Raw genomic sequence first — 15,540 nt, forward strand, 5'->3', positions numbered from 1 at the left:
TTGTTACACAAAGGTCTGGACCGCTTTGGTCGGTGGTAATATAATTTAGGAATCACTATCCTCCACAATAAATACCACAGAGTATTGTATATTGCAGTGATGGACACAAACAGCAGGGGGGGCACTGTTATCCCAGAACACTATATGGGCCCCTGTCCTCTAAGCACTTGTCATAAAGCCCCTCTTTAATGTGTCTTTCACAAATACCTCATAGATGAGGCAATATCTTCAAAATATTGCATTTCACAATAATAATGAACTAGGAAACTCCGTAGCTGAAGTCCCTACAGGGCTCCTGTCCACAGGTTTCGTATATGTCCACCCACTGGGTACTTGTCCATTTTCCTTAGCCAGAAGCCTATATTGCCTAATGATAACGTCCACTTAGATAAAATGCGAGTAATCCTGATGAGACAGAAAACTTCTAGAACATTTGTCTAAGGCCCCATTTACACAACCGTATTTTCTGTCCGCATCTGATCTGCACTTTTTTGGAGATTGGATGCGAACCCATTCATTTCATTGGGGCTGCAAAGGAGGTGGACAGCACACGGTATCTGTTCCGCAGCTACTCCGTGTATCTGTTCTGCAGCTACGCAAAAAAATAGAACATCTCCTATTCTTGTCTGTTTTTGCATATAAGAATAGGCATTTGTAACATAGTGCAGGACCTGCGGAAGAGGAAAATGTGGGATACACACAGCTATCATCCATGTTTTGCAGATCTGTGATTTGCAGACCACAAAATTCTTACAGTTCTGTACAAGAGGTAGGCGGTAGTTATGATTCCACTTCTCTTAGATTTTTTTGCCCTTGTTCTGCACAGAAGTTCTGCTTGTTGTTAAAAGGCGTTTTTTATCTTACCTTGAGCACGAATCCCTCAGGACAAGCATGATCATACTTGTACACCTTGTAGACAACTAGGAATACAACGCACGCCAGAAAGGCCAATGCAAAGAGGACAAGGACAGTGACCTGTGAATAAAAAGAAAAAAAAAACAAGGCAGATTTGTTATTTGGGTTAATTATCTACACCTTTTAACACTTGTTAACACTGCAGAACCTGTGGAGACCACATCCCTATGCAGATCCCACCACCCATTAAAATACAGATAGGACCATCCTCTTTCCAGGGGCCACATAGCCTCTATTGAACCAAATGTGGGTCCATATAAAAGTGGCTTCATAGATTGAGCCGGTCTGTTTAAACCTCTCAACATCTAGACCATCAAAAAGATGCCATCATGATTTTCAACCAAAATGTTCTACCCTGTGCTTCAGCTTTTAGGAACTGATGCCGCTGCCTTGATTCGTCTTTGAACTTGGGCAGCAGGCAGCGTTCCTTAAGCATCTTCAAATATGGGAAGGAAAAACATAAATATGCAGACTGGCACATTTTCAGGCAGCACAGTGCCTCCATGACAGAATTTTGAGAAGAAGCCCATAACAAGATTGGCCTGCAGCAATGCCCACATAATAATTCCGCCCTGCAACAAGAGATTAGAGAAGTCAACAGAAGCACAGTCTTTGGGCACTCCAACACAGCTAGGCATACACATCAAAGGGGTTCTCTGGGAATGAAGAAAATGAAAAATACTTAAAAAATGTCTTTAGTATAAATATACTCCCAAACACCTTTCATTAGTTATAATGGCTTGTTATGTCTACAGTATGTGTCACAAACCAGTGGGTGTGAACCCACTGTGCCACGTGTCCTACCTCCTCTAAGGGTGTTGTCTAAGTGAACCCCTCGATCTTCACAGTACCCCTGATGGTGAGTATAGACTTTCCCGAGGGGAACACCAGGTTGCTACCTCTTGAGGAAGATAGACACAAGAGGCAGCTGGTCCTGGTGAACCAGGAGGTACCTGAGAAGGGTACCAGAGGTACAGGCGTTGGCAACAGGCTGAGTCTTTACCAGGAGCAACAGTGCAGGGCCGAATGATGAGGCGGAGGCGAAGTCAGACAAGCAATAGGTCAGGGCAGCTGGGACAGGTACAGGCCATTCAGTGTTGGCAACAGGAGAGTCAAGCAAGGCAAACAGGCAGGGATGAAACAGGTAACAGAGTCCAGGAACACAAGTAGGAGTAAGGAACACAAGTGGATATCAGGAACTATAGCAGGACACAAGGACCTTGACACTGAGGCATCTGGGAAGGGGGCTGAGCCACTTATATATGTGCAGGAGAGCTAGGATTGGTTGGTGAGGTCACATGATCCAACCCATAAAACACAGGAAGTGACACGTGCCAGCCCTTAAGGAAATGCTGCAGGAAACAAGCAGCAAGCATGCTGTGGCCAGGGTTAAAAGGAAACACTGGCAGCAGATCACCGCTGAACGTGGCGCCCGGTACCACGGCAGTAGGCAGGGGAACAGCGGCGCACAGCAGCCACTGTTACACTATGGAGCAATCATCAGGAGCAATAAAATGGCCGCTGTCCTATTAGTACACACAAAACCTGTCCGAATCACTCAGCAGGACAAGATATTTCACAACAATGAGGTAAAGATCTGCCTCATCCTCCTCAGCTCTTGTCAGGAATTATGATCCTGAATACAGCTGATAAGATCTTCAGCTGAATCTGTGTAGGAATGGAGTTCATAAGGAGACATGAAGTACAGAGAGGACGGACAGGACAGACTGTGGTAATGTGGGGCTGTAGTAATGGAGACTACATACAAGTGGTTCCAGTCCGTAAAAAAAAATATAACCTGTCCTAAACATGTCCGCGGAAAACGGTTCGCGGATCCATTCAAGTCAATGGGACTGCTAAAAAACGCAGAGGCACACAAGTATGTCGTCCGCATGCATTTTATTCCTATCATTTGCATGGCAAACCTGTCTTAGACTTTTTTTTTACCTTCCTTTATTGTCTGGTGGTCCTCCAAAAATAAAGGAAGACACACGGAAACAAAAACAAAATTTACGCAGACCAGATGTATGCCAAAAGTGAGGTCCATAGAAGTCCATGGACACATCAGTATTATAGGCCATTTCCTGGGACATTTTCTCTATACACATCATGTGAATGATGCCTTATAATGCCATCTTTGTTCCAGTCCGCACAGTGAACACATTTGTTCTCCTGGCTATTATCATTTCTCATTTCGCCTGTAAACAGCGGGAGACATTACATATTGCCATTAATAGGAAGAGCTGATTATAATTATGTAAACTTGTGCTGCCCATAAAATGAATGTATTTACGACGAGTAATTACCCTGCTCTATTTCTGCTTTCCTATTAACATTTATTATTGTATAATGGGATGTGTGAAGATGCATATGAATATTAAATACATATAATTGGGTGATCAATGGATGTGGAAGGGTGCTTTTCCTCTCCTCCTGAATATATAAAGCTTCTGTGAGGATTGAGGAGAAGGTTACATCCTATATGTGATAAAGAATGAGATGTAATGATACGAATGCAGACCATGCCATATAGTAAAGAGAATACATTAGCATTTCTATATACTGACATATATTATCCACATTAATGCAGTCACTATGCCACCCTGCTATTGCTACTGGTTTATTAAAGGGGTTGTCCGGGTTCAGAGCTGAACCCGGACATACCCATATTTTCACCCAGGCAGCCCCCCTGATGTTAGCATCGGAGCGTCTCATGCTCCGATGCGCTCCCTTGCCCTGCGCTAGATTGCACAGGGCACAGGCTCTTTTGTTTACAATAACACACTGCCGGGCAGAGGCTTCTACCCGGCAGTGTGTTCGGTGACGTCACCGACTCAGATGGGCGTGCTTTAGCGCTGCCCTAGCCGTTTTACTGCCTAGGGCAGCGCTAAAGCCTGCCTATCAGTGCTGGTGACGTCACCGGGGTTCCTGGCAGCCCCATGGAGAGCCCAGGTCATCACCGGAACTCCTGAAAATGCCTTTGCCCTGCGCGAATTAGCGCAGGGCAAAGGAGAGCATCGTAGCATGAACTGCTCTGATGCTCATGTCAGGGGGGGATACCTGGGTGAAAATGGAAGTGTAACATCCTGGAGTTATGTTACCAAACTCTTCTTCCCTGCTACCACATGTTAAGTGTAATCATATTGTCATTATATGTATTTTCTAGGCCTGTTTTATATATTATGCTGTCATTTCCATGTACACCAGCAGGTGACAGCAATGTGTTCAGCAGGACCATAGCCAGTTTAGTATTGCTAGACTGGAATAGTTCATTCCAGTTTTATCCCCCTCCTCTGTGAGCAGAAGTGGGCTGGTCCCATGTCCTGTCTCATGGGGAGGAGAAGGAAGTTCTAGTTTAGTGTACCAGCTACCCCCGCTTGGGGTAGGCTGTGTTAGTAGGAGCTCCCAGAAACAGGGATCCGCAGACAGGATTTTGCCTCGGCTGAGGCCAAAGATCGCTCTTCCCAGTCTGAGCCCTGCAGCCTCGACTGTGGACAAGAAAAGCAGCCACTTCCAGCCTCCAGGAAGAAGCATTCCCTGTGAGTCAAGCTGTGAGTACATATCCAGAGTCCAGGAGAAGCCCAAATTCCTCAGCTAGTCAGGCCCATACCAATCAGAAGACAAACAGACCAGACGATAAATACCTGCCAGATTCTCCAGGCACATAGTATAGAAGCAGAAGAGATATTGATGCCTGCCATACATTGCCTATACCTGCTGGGACCTAAAGACTTATGCTGTAACTTGTATGGATTACTGCTGCTATTAAGTAAAGACAAGTTGGATTATATTACCAGTCTGGATCTCATTCCTTACTACCAAAGTTCATCAGTTACTCCTATTAACAACACTCAATTTATAGCAAATAAGCCAGGATCCAGGAGTCCAGCCGTACCAAGGTAGGAGACACCGTTGACATTACACAGAGACATTATCCCCCTCTGGCATTCCTCACCTGGTATGTGAGTTATAACATCTTAAAGTACCTGTGCAAGCTGCAATTGGCATTACGAACAACTCATAAACATATATATCCTGACCCACTCATTGGCCATCAAACCAGTGTCCTTCTCATTGCAGAAGTATGTCCACTGTCCAGGTTCAGCTCTGAACCCGGACAACCCCTTTAAGGATGGAGCAGATGTCATGGTGGGTACAGCATTGGCATACACACAGGCTGTGTACTTATATTTCCTGGTGCTTCATAGTGAAAATGTTCTTTAAAGGAGTTTTTTCAGCAGTACAATACTGAAGACCTATCCTCAGTGCTAAGGCCTCCTGGCAGCATACCAAGCACATGGGCTGTATAGTGGCTATGCTTGGTATTGCAGCCTAGGCCCATTCACTTAAATTAGGACTGATCTGCACGTAGGCCATGTGACTGATGAATATGATGTCACTGGCCTAAGAAGAGGCCTTAGCGCTGGAGCACTACAACCTCTTAAAGCAGCTGATCGACCGGGGTGCAGGGAGTCAGATCCCCACAGACAAACATGTCAGGAGAGGTGATAGCTCCTCTTTAAAGTCTTTGTAGACCTTTGGGGGGACAATTATAATATTATTGCATTGTACTCATTTTGAGCTAAAATTCTTTTTTTATTATTGGTATTTATAAAAAATATTGAACCCTTTTCTCTGTACAGCTTTGAGATTCTCTAGTAGCATGCTGTTCACTGTTTTCACTCTGTTCCTTCAGGCATTTACTCCATATTGATGAGGACAGTGGCAAGATTTCTTGATTTACCAGAAACTGGACTCTTTGGTGTTTCTGGGGACAAGACCAGTCTGTTACAACACTGCCCAGAGTAGAGCACTATTCTAGATCTAGAAGGACCTGAAGTCCTGGTGATTTTTGAAACCATGGGAGAAACGGGAAGAGTCATAATATGAGAAAAAAAACATGAACAGACTGTATGAGTACTTTGGACCAAAGAAAACCATTCCATATGAAATATATAACTTTAGACAGGTAATCCAAGAAGTGGAGGGGACCACTCACAGTTATGCGACCAGGACAAAATATTTCACAAAATCTTGTGATTTTTGTGCTGTAACCGAAGAAATAATCAGAGATCAGGTTATTGAGACACACCTCTCCGCACCTCTGAAGGAAGCTACAGAGGGAACCTACTCTGACACCAGTCTGCAGGAGAATGCAAGAACCATTATATTGCCTTAGATACATGCTTTGCATATTCTACATCAGTTAAAGGGGTTTTACAGGTGTTTAATATTGATGACCCATCTTTAGGATAAGTCATCAATATCCGATCGGCGCAGGTCCAACACCCTGGCCGATCAGATTTTTGAAGAGGCTTCTGTCTCCTCACCAAGCACTTCGCCGTACATTGTATAGTAGCTGTTCTTGGTATTGTAGTACAGGTTCATTCACTTGAAAGGGACTGAGATGCACATAGGCCTTGTGACTAATGAATGTGACATCACTGGTCTAGGGAGAAGCTGCAGCATTCACCAGACCGCCGCTTCCTCCTCGAACAGGTGATCGACAGGGGGTCCGGGTTTCGGACCCCCACTGTTCAAATATTGATGACCTATCCTGAGGATGGGTCATCAAAATTTTACTCCTGGAATTCCCCTGATGGCCGAGGGTCTTCCTAGGCCAGTGACATCACATTCATCACATGGCCTAGGAAGAATTCTCTTTAAACAGCTTATCGGTGGAGGTGTTAGAGGTCGGACCCTCACTGATCATATGTTGATGACCTTTCCCGAGGATGGGTCATCGATATTAAACACCTTTAATGCAATCTCCAAACCTACTTATTGTCAGAGGCACACTTTTTCCAAAGAGATGTACCTCTGCAAACTGCAGTGAACATGGGGAACGTGGATCAGCACTGCACAGTGGAAGAGAATAAAATGTGCTGTGTTTGTGATGGGACATTTTGCGGTTGTAAGCAAACTTAATAAAATCAAAGGGAAAAACAATGTAACTGCACAAAATGAGAATGCAAAGGTAAGTCTTATGGCTGCCAATACAGAGAGAGACTCCACCAGATTGTGATGTTGTATCCTCACTGCTCACTGGAGTCCAGGACATTGAAGTCCTGATTGATTTGGAAGCTATTTGCTGTGCTATGGACTTACCTCATAGTTCTTTGACCACTCTAAATTATTAAAGTTTATTCAGATTTTTTTGCCTTACTTTTAAAAAAATTATTTCAATGCATTACTGCCTGCGCATAAGATATACAGGCAGCTGTTAGGGCATACCTTAGATCACCATCACTGGGGCTGACCATCAGGTAGTAAACATAGCCCTCCTCCGCAGATTTTGCATTTGTAGGGTTTACCGCTAATCTCCGCCCTCATCCTACAGCTAAGCTCCACCCTTGTTGGCCCGCTAAGCCCGATGATCAGGTTAGCAGTGCAGCCTGGGCACTTCTGCTTCTGCTCTACAGCTGAGAAGGGCCCCCTCCCCACTGGGTATGTCTAACCCTTTAGTAATTTTTTTGCAGCCCACTGCTTGTGGCCAGTAGGAGGGCCTCTGATCTCTGGGCGCCCAAGCATTGGCTTGGTTTGTGTGGTGGTAAAGTCTGTCACTGAACTTTCCTACCTTGTAATTCCATGGCTGCTATATATTTTAGCATCACAGAGGTTAGATGATTGGGATCAGAGGTTGACCATAAGGGTGGTGGCTGTCAATGGCCAAAAAGATCCCCCTTCATGCACAGTTAATCACGTGGGCATAACTATTCTGTCCATGCAATCACAACACTGTAGACTTATGGTTGGTGGCAATGCGTCATTCGAAAATTATCTTTTGTTAAATCAAGTTTCTACATTAAATGTAATTTTTTTTTTTTACTTTTGAAAATAGTAAGAAAATTAGGAAATATGCTGTTCTGTAGGGATCCTTTACAGTCAGCTCATTATCATCATAGACATTGAATAAAAAAACTCTATAGGTTACACAAGATTACACCATTTATAGTAGGTGATGGTCACAGCTCACCTCCCTCTACCTGTAGAGCATGCCCACAACATATCCTGTAGACATACAGTAAATAGGTCATTTTCAGACTGAGGTTTCTGATGCTCAGGTGGCTCCTGGAAAGCAAATCCCTAAACTGCTGGGCAGAGAAGCAGTTTATGCAAATTGCTGCTGCCCCTTAATCGCATACGGGAGATTGCTGTGTGGACATGTTTCATTGTCTGTTTAGAAGATGTCTATCCAGGATAGGAGGACGGACAGATGGACAGACTGACCAACTTCTATACCACTACAGCCAAACAGAAGATCTGAAATACAGAGGTCATCCTTTATCCTCCTACAAATGCCTGCCGGCGCTCAGCAGATGGCAGCTGCCTTGCTTCTGGCTCACTGATCTCTTCAGCCGAGACATTTTTGTAGTCTGATCAACTCAAAGGTGCGAATTTGGCAGGAGACACCCTGTTCTGCCTCACGCCTCACTAATATCAATAGTTTACAAGCCACATTCCACCTCATTGTGAGACATAATCATTTCTGGCTGCTGCTTACTGCACTGCAAATACCATGTAAAAAAAAGAGATGTGAGTGTGTTTTTCATTGTGCTTTTGTTCTACTATGGTGCGTATCGCAATTTTAGAAAGACGCATCAGTTCTGTTGTAGTATCAGTGTAGTATCTATCTTTTGTGGTAATTTTAAGAGTTGCAAAAACTATGTCACTATGGCCTAGCAACACTCGGACGTTACCTAGATATTAGCAGGGTTTCAGCTCCCAAATCAAAAAAAGGCATTTATAGCAGGAGACCTTAAAGTAGTAAACAGGAAGGCGGATCTGTCAACAGCAATATGTTTACAGTTTCCAGAAAGGCACAAGATATTTTTTTCTATACGTAGACTAAGGCCTCCTGCACACGAACGCCACGTGGCCGTGCTGCGGCCCGCAAAATTCGGGGCGCAATGCACGAACACCGACCGTGGGGCAGCCGCAGCGGATCGCGGACCCATTCACTTTAATAGGTCCGCCATCCGGCCGTTCCGCAAAAAGATAGGACATGTTCTATCTTTTTGCAGAAGGGAAGTACGGGACGAAACCCAAGGGAAGCACCCCGCAGTGCCCCCGTAGGTTTCCGTTCCTTGCTTCCGTTCCGCACCATTCCGCATCACCGGATTTGCGGACCCATTGAACCGAATAGGTCCTCATCCGTGATGCGGAAAGCACATGGAACGGCGCCCGTGTATTGCGGATCCGCAAATGCGGTCCACAATACGGCAACGGGACACCTACAGTCGTGTGCAGGAGGCCTAAAGATGAAAAACACTGAAAAAGGGGGTGACCGGATTAAAGATGTTAGAGAATATATCTTGCCCTGCCTTATACAGTACAGCTGGAGGGCAATGGTATTCATGAAAGCAAAGTTTAGGTCACAAATGACAAGGGACGGGAGGAAACTATATTAAGAGCCACATGGGAACTGGGCAAAATGCCTGGTTGTATGGGTGTTTGATGTATGGATTATCTTGCACTAAGACCTCATGCACACAGCCGTATGTGTAGTGCGATCTGCAAAACATGGATACCGGCCATGTGCATGCTGCCATTTTCTTTTTCTCTTCTACTGAAATTTCCTATACTTGTCCGCAAAACGGACAATAGGACATGTTCTATATTTTTTTGTGGAACAACAGCACATACGGATGTAGCGAGTGTCTGCATTTTTTAAAGCCTCATTGAAATGAATGGTTTCACATTCAATTCACCAAAAATGTGGATCAGATGCGGAACAAAAATACGGTTGTGTGCATGAGCCTAATGGATATGTGAGGTGATTGCTACATTGATCCTACTGGCAGATCCATAAACAGCTGTGGATTTCTGCCACTGATGACCTGTTCTTAGCCAATTTCATCTACTGAAAGGGGGGGTCAGAAATCATCAGAAAAATGGGCGATTGTTTACATTAAAGGGGTTGTGTCACTTCAGCAAATGGCATTTATCATGTAGAGAAAGTTAACACAAGGCACTTACTAATGTACCGTAACCGTGGAAACGAGCAGTGTATAATCTTATGGAAAAATGAATCCAACCAGCCAAGTCAATATGGACAATCACGTTACATTAGTAAGTGCCTCGTATTAACTTTCTCTACGTAACAAATGCTATTTGCTGAAGTGACACGACCCCTTTAGGGTGGGTTTTTGTTAAACAAGATTTGTTGGTGATGTTTTTGCACTGGCCACTAAGCCTAATAATGTTGATGCTTCCTGTTATCACTTTACAGCAGTCATCCCATTATATATATACACAGACACACACACACACAGGATCCACAGTTCAAAATAAGTGATGTCACAGCTCATCTCCTCCCCCTCCCTGCACAATTACCTCTACATAGGTCCCAGCGCATGACTAGAAAACTCTTCCTGTCCATTATGCCTATCACCCATGAGGCTACTGTAAAACATATCTCTATATGCTGCCAATAGCAGTTCAGGCAAAATGGCTGCCCTAATAATCACGTACGGAAAGTAAAATAAAGTACAAAACTACAATCAGAAAATAAAAACATATTAGACAATAGATTTGCAGTACTGTCTGGTTTTAGTTAGTAAAGAATATAGGTGATACATTCCCTTTAAAAATGCTTGACACAAGTGTCTGCCGCACATGCACCTCCTAACAATGTCTGCCATAGATATTGTAAGTCATAAACAGACCTATTAACTCTGCTTGGAACCCCCCCCCCCCCCCCTTCTCATAACTCTGTTTTACAAAGGCTCCTCTTGTAACATATCTGGCCTCACACAAACATGCCCCCATAATAGTGTCTGTTACAGGTTCCCTCATAATGTGCTCTATAACACATGCCTGTCATAATATTGTACATCACAGATGCCCACATAAAGGTGTCGGCTACACATCTTCCTCTTAACAATGACCTCCCCAGATGCCTCTCATAACAGTACGGAAGGTCACCCCCAAAACAGACAATGCTATGGCTCCAAAATAACTGGGCACATGATGCACTTTCAGGACCTGCTCCAGTTGTATGTGAGCCAGGGCCAGGACAAGCTCTGTAGGTAGCCACGAGGTGGTATCAGAACACCCCCATGACACCCTGAAGTTCAACAGGTTCATAAATTCATAAACAGAGCTGCTCCCCGCAATGGCGCACTAGGCTACTGCCTACTCTGCCCACCCCTTGTCCTGCTTCTGATATAACCTCTTGGGGGACAGTCATAGTGAGCCTCCTGTTCACTTCACCACCGGCTTAAAGGGGTTATCCCATGATTAATCTAGAACAGGCATGGCCAACCTGCGGCTCACCAGCTGTTTTAAAACTACAACTCCCACCATGCCCTGCTGTAGGCTGATAGCTGTAGACTGCCCGGGCATGATGGGAGTTGTAGTTTTGCAGCAGCTGGAGAGCCTCAGGTTGGCCATCCCTGATCTAGAAAATGAAAATCAGAAGCGATATAGTCCATGACAAACAAAGCTAGAACCAGCCCTGTACCTCACACTGGTTCAGGGATCTCCCCATTCATTGCTCCAATTGATCTCCTGGGTTTGATCTGATGCAGGCATTTGCAGTTAATGGACAGAACTGAGCATGTGCGTCCACCTCAGTGGGGTGGACAAAGAAATTTGAAAAAGATCAAACAGTGGCATTACACAGATAGATTTTATTGAATAACTCAGTGGCTATGCTAAATTTAAGTGCTGGTTTGAAAACTGTAGGACATTTTTCATGGGACAACCCCTTTAACAAGCATGGAACATGTGTAACCAGATCACCGTAGGTCCCCCAACCCCAACAGGCACTTTACCTAGTGCCAAATCCGGCCCTGAGCGCTCTAATTTACTAAGTAGAGTGCTAACTAAATTACTAAATTAATATATGGTCTCCAACTTCCGATTTCCATTCCTGTAGCTACATATACTGTAGATCCCCCATACACATCCTAATGTATCTATCCTATGTATGTCTATAGTCGCTCCAACCCCCTCGGCATCATCTCCCTAGTACGAAATCGTAACTCAGACAATATTAGGCATGAAGAAAGCTGCCCTTGTCCTGTGGTTCTAGGCGCATTTCAGACGCACACGATAAGGACGGGTTTGGCACAGGCCAATACGCTAACAATACAGGTATGTAGTTAATGTCGAGCGCACCATTTAATTACACTAAATATTTGCCTTTGTAACGAAACATCCTTCAGGTCTCTTGAAATCAACAACAGCAGCAAGCATGATGATTCTCAATTAACGAGGACCCAGGAGGTAGCGCCAGACGACACCCCTTTTAATTACCATATTTATGAAGCGTCATCTATTATTCATGCCCTCCTCAGCAGGGAGAAGGGATTATGACAATGGATACGGCAACAGCAGTGGACTGACTGCAGTTAAAGGCTTATTAGAGAATTATGACCTCTATGGAGTTCTGAGTAGAGATGGACGACTCTACACAATGGTTTGCACCATATACCAGGCGAAAGAACACAATGGGAGGATCAGTTCACTTTAGGTTGCTTGTAGGTTTTTAACTTACAGAGAAGAAGCTCTGCTCCTCCTAACTTTACAGTATTAGGTTTTGGAATTATGGTAAGTCGGGATAGTGACAGTCCATATGCATAGAGTGTTGTTTTTTTTTGGGCAAGTAAACCCCAGGCTTATGGGGGAGTTGTTCATCACTAGGGGGTCCTTTCAGCAATTCCCTGTCTGATGGGCCCAGGCACTCACAAAGGTTGGTAGGGTTGACTGAAGGCTGGGAGCCAGTAGAGTTGCGTGGAACCCACAGGTTTCTTTAGGTGGCCTCAGCTATGGAGACAGGCTAGAGCCAGGGCAAGTATGTCCTAGATGAGCGTGTGGAATGCCACAATGAGCTAAATCACCCAAAAATATAGTAAAAACGTGGCACAACATTTTTTACATGTGTCAAAATGTTGTGTATTTATGTGTGACATTGTAGACGAGGGGGATTGTTAAAGAGCCGTGAACTCTCTTGATTTAGAGTTATGAGTAGAGATTGGCGAGTCGACCCTATCTGCCAGATTCCATGGTTTACCCAATCTACGAGCATTTAGATGAAGATCTTGGACACAAAACTAAAAGTGACCCTACAGTCCAAACCTAAAATGACACATGTATAATCAACTGTTAAACATCAACATACCTGGTGTCCTCCATTGGTCCCATGCTGCCTCCTTTGGATTCTCATGAGGATGGCTACCACTGTCTCAGACGTCCCCACGTAGGAAAGTAAGTCTTCGACACACTTCCCCTGCAGTGCCCTTGGATGGGCCAGTGAAAATGTCTATGATGAATGTGCTCTGTCCATCCGAGGGCAGTGGACAGGATGGGGAAGGGGGGGGTACCAGTATCTTATTATTTTTCTTACAATGCTCTGCATGGAGAAGTCTGAAATATTGGAGGCCACTTTGAAAAGAATCCAACAGGGGGACCAGAATGGAGGAATAGAGGGCACCAGGTATGTTGATTATATGTTTCATGTATAGTCAAATTTTACATTTTAGACCCGTATCTCTGCCTCAGTAATGGAAAGCCTATCTACAATTAGAGCATCAATTCACTTCAATGACTCCTAATGGTCGACTGTGATATCATCTACAAATAGTTGAAACCCTTGCAAATAATTTCATCCATCTCTAGACATGAGCATGAAAGGATTGAGCAACCGGCTGATCTTGTCAGCTCCTGAGATATTACATCTTACAGTACCCCGTGTGTGATGCTGAGGTTACCTAGCAGCCATCATGGCAACGCAGGATGCCGAATAATCCCAAAGAGACAACAACGTGCAAACCTTCAAACTAAGAACATCATTAGGGCCAAACAGTGATGTGACGAATCCCAGCAGATATGGGTAAATTGTTATATTTCTCTTTATTTTTATTCTCATCATTTAAAGGTAACCTATGACATTGAACATGAGGTTTGATCTACAAGCAGCATGTTACAGAGCAGGAGGAGCGGAGCAGATTGATGTATATATTTGTGTCGAAAGATTCAGTAAAACTTGTATTTCATTCATTTAAAACCCTGCTTGTTCTATGCTTAGGAGTCCAGTGGGTGGTTCTGTGCATACAGAGTTTCAGTCACTGATGGGACCACTTACCGGACTTCTAAACCTAGAATTTGCAGGGATTTTATATTGATAAAAGGATATGCCACCAATGTCAGATAGGTGAAGGTCCCACCTTTAGAACCTGCACCTATCTCTATAATGGGCCCCCCAAAGTGAATGATGGCCACCCTTCAATCACTTCTACGGGAGTGCCGAAAATAGCCGAGCGCTGGCTCAGTTATTACTGGAATTCGCACAGAGGTTAATGGAGAGGTGGCCGCTCTTGCACGATACGCTCTCCATTCACTTTTATGGGAGTTCGCAAAATATCTGAGCATGCCTGCTTGGCTTTCTTCAGACCTCTCATAGAAGTGGATGTAGAGCAAGCCATGCATGCACAGTGCCCAGTTTTAGAGATAGGTGGGGGTCCCAGAGGTCTAAAGCTACAGAGTCTAAGCAAACTCTGGATGATCTACAGAAAGGAAGAAAGAGAAAAAAGAGATGAGAAGGTTCAGAAATCTGCCTGGCTGAGTATTGGAGTCAGTAAGGTATCCTGCTACCTAAGCTATTCAGACCTTACAGCAGTGAGGCGAATACTGTTAAGACACCCTTCACACTTGGGCATGACTTGGCCGGTCGTATCTGTAAAACCTGTACGCCTCAGTTGCAAATTACAGTCACAACTGCAAAAGTGAGATTGCCCAGCCATAAATTCTGCAGGAGGAGACTTGAGAAAGAGAGGAAAGAGTACGATAATTTCCATCCTTGCTCAAATACATACAAAACCTGGGGAGATTCACACTATATACGGTGGGAACTGTGTTTTTGCTATTGTTGGATGTACTACAACTCACATTTTGCACTTTAGTAAAGAGATGCTTATTCTGCTACATCTGGCCTGGTAACTGTCTGCTGCACCATATGCTGGCCATTGCACTCTACATGCCCTGCCTTGCACCTATCCAAATACTCAACATAAATGATTGACTGGTGCAGCCAGAGCCACTACCACTCCAGTCTTCCACTCAGGCTCCTCCTGGGCTCACTGCATATGTATGTAACACAGCATAGTGATCATGGGTGAAGGGATTTTTCCTGTATCACATTACATGTCAAGAATCCTGCTGAAGAATGGCGCAGTCAGCCCGACCTGCTGATAACAGGGAACAATAGATTGTCCTCTGCTGCACATAAAACACGGAGCAGGGAGGCTCTAGATGTGGTGGACCTGTAAAGGAGAAATCTCTACAGCTAGTCATTACCCAGCTGACATAGGAAGAAACGGGCCTTAGGCCTCCTGCATACGACCATATTTTTTTTACGTTTCCGTTCCGTTTTTTTGCGTTACTTTTGCGGTTAATATGCGGAACCATTCACTTCAATGGGTCTGCAAAAACAACGGAAGGTACTCCGTAAGCTTTCCGTATCTCCGTTCAAAGATAGAACATGCCCTATTTGCCCGCAAATCACATTCTGTGGCTCCATTCAAGTCAATGGTTCTGCAAAAAAACGGAATGCATACGGAATGCATCCGTATGTCTTCCGTATCCATTCTGTTTTTGCGGAACCATATATTAAAAATTTTA

General features: G+C 44.4%; 1 protein-coding gene across 2 annotated transcripts in view; it reads right to left on the reverse strand.

Moving 5' to 3' along the window:
• Positions 1-15,540, reverse strand: part of NSG1 (neuronal vesicle trafficking associated 1) — a 76,783-nt gene that overhangs the window by 39,969 nt on the left and 21,274 nt on the right. For both annotated transcript variants that reach the window (XR_006390231.1, XM_044296311.1), the window contains exon 4: positions 865-975. Coding sequence is in view for 1 of the 2 variants with exons in the window: in XM_044296311.1 (XP_044152246.1) it covers positions 865-975 (111 nt within the window). In the remaining variant the exon portion in view is untranslated. The remainder of the gene's footprint in view (positions 1-864; positions 976-15,540) is intronic.

This window comes from Bufo gargarizans, chromosome 1 (genome assembly GCF_014858855.1).
Source record: "Bufo gargarizans isolate SCDJY-AF-19 chromosome 1, ASM1485885v1, whole genome shotgun sequence".
In the NCBI taxonomy this organism is placed as follows: Eukaryota; Metazoa; Chordata; class Amphibia; order Anura; family Bufonidae; genus Bufo; species Bufo gargarizans.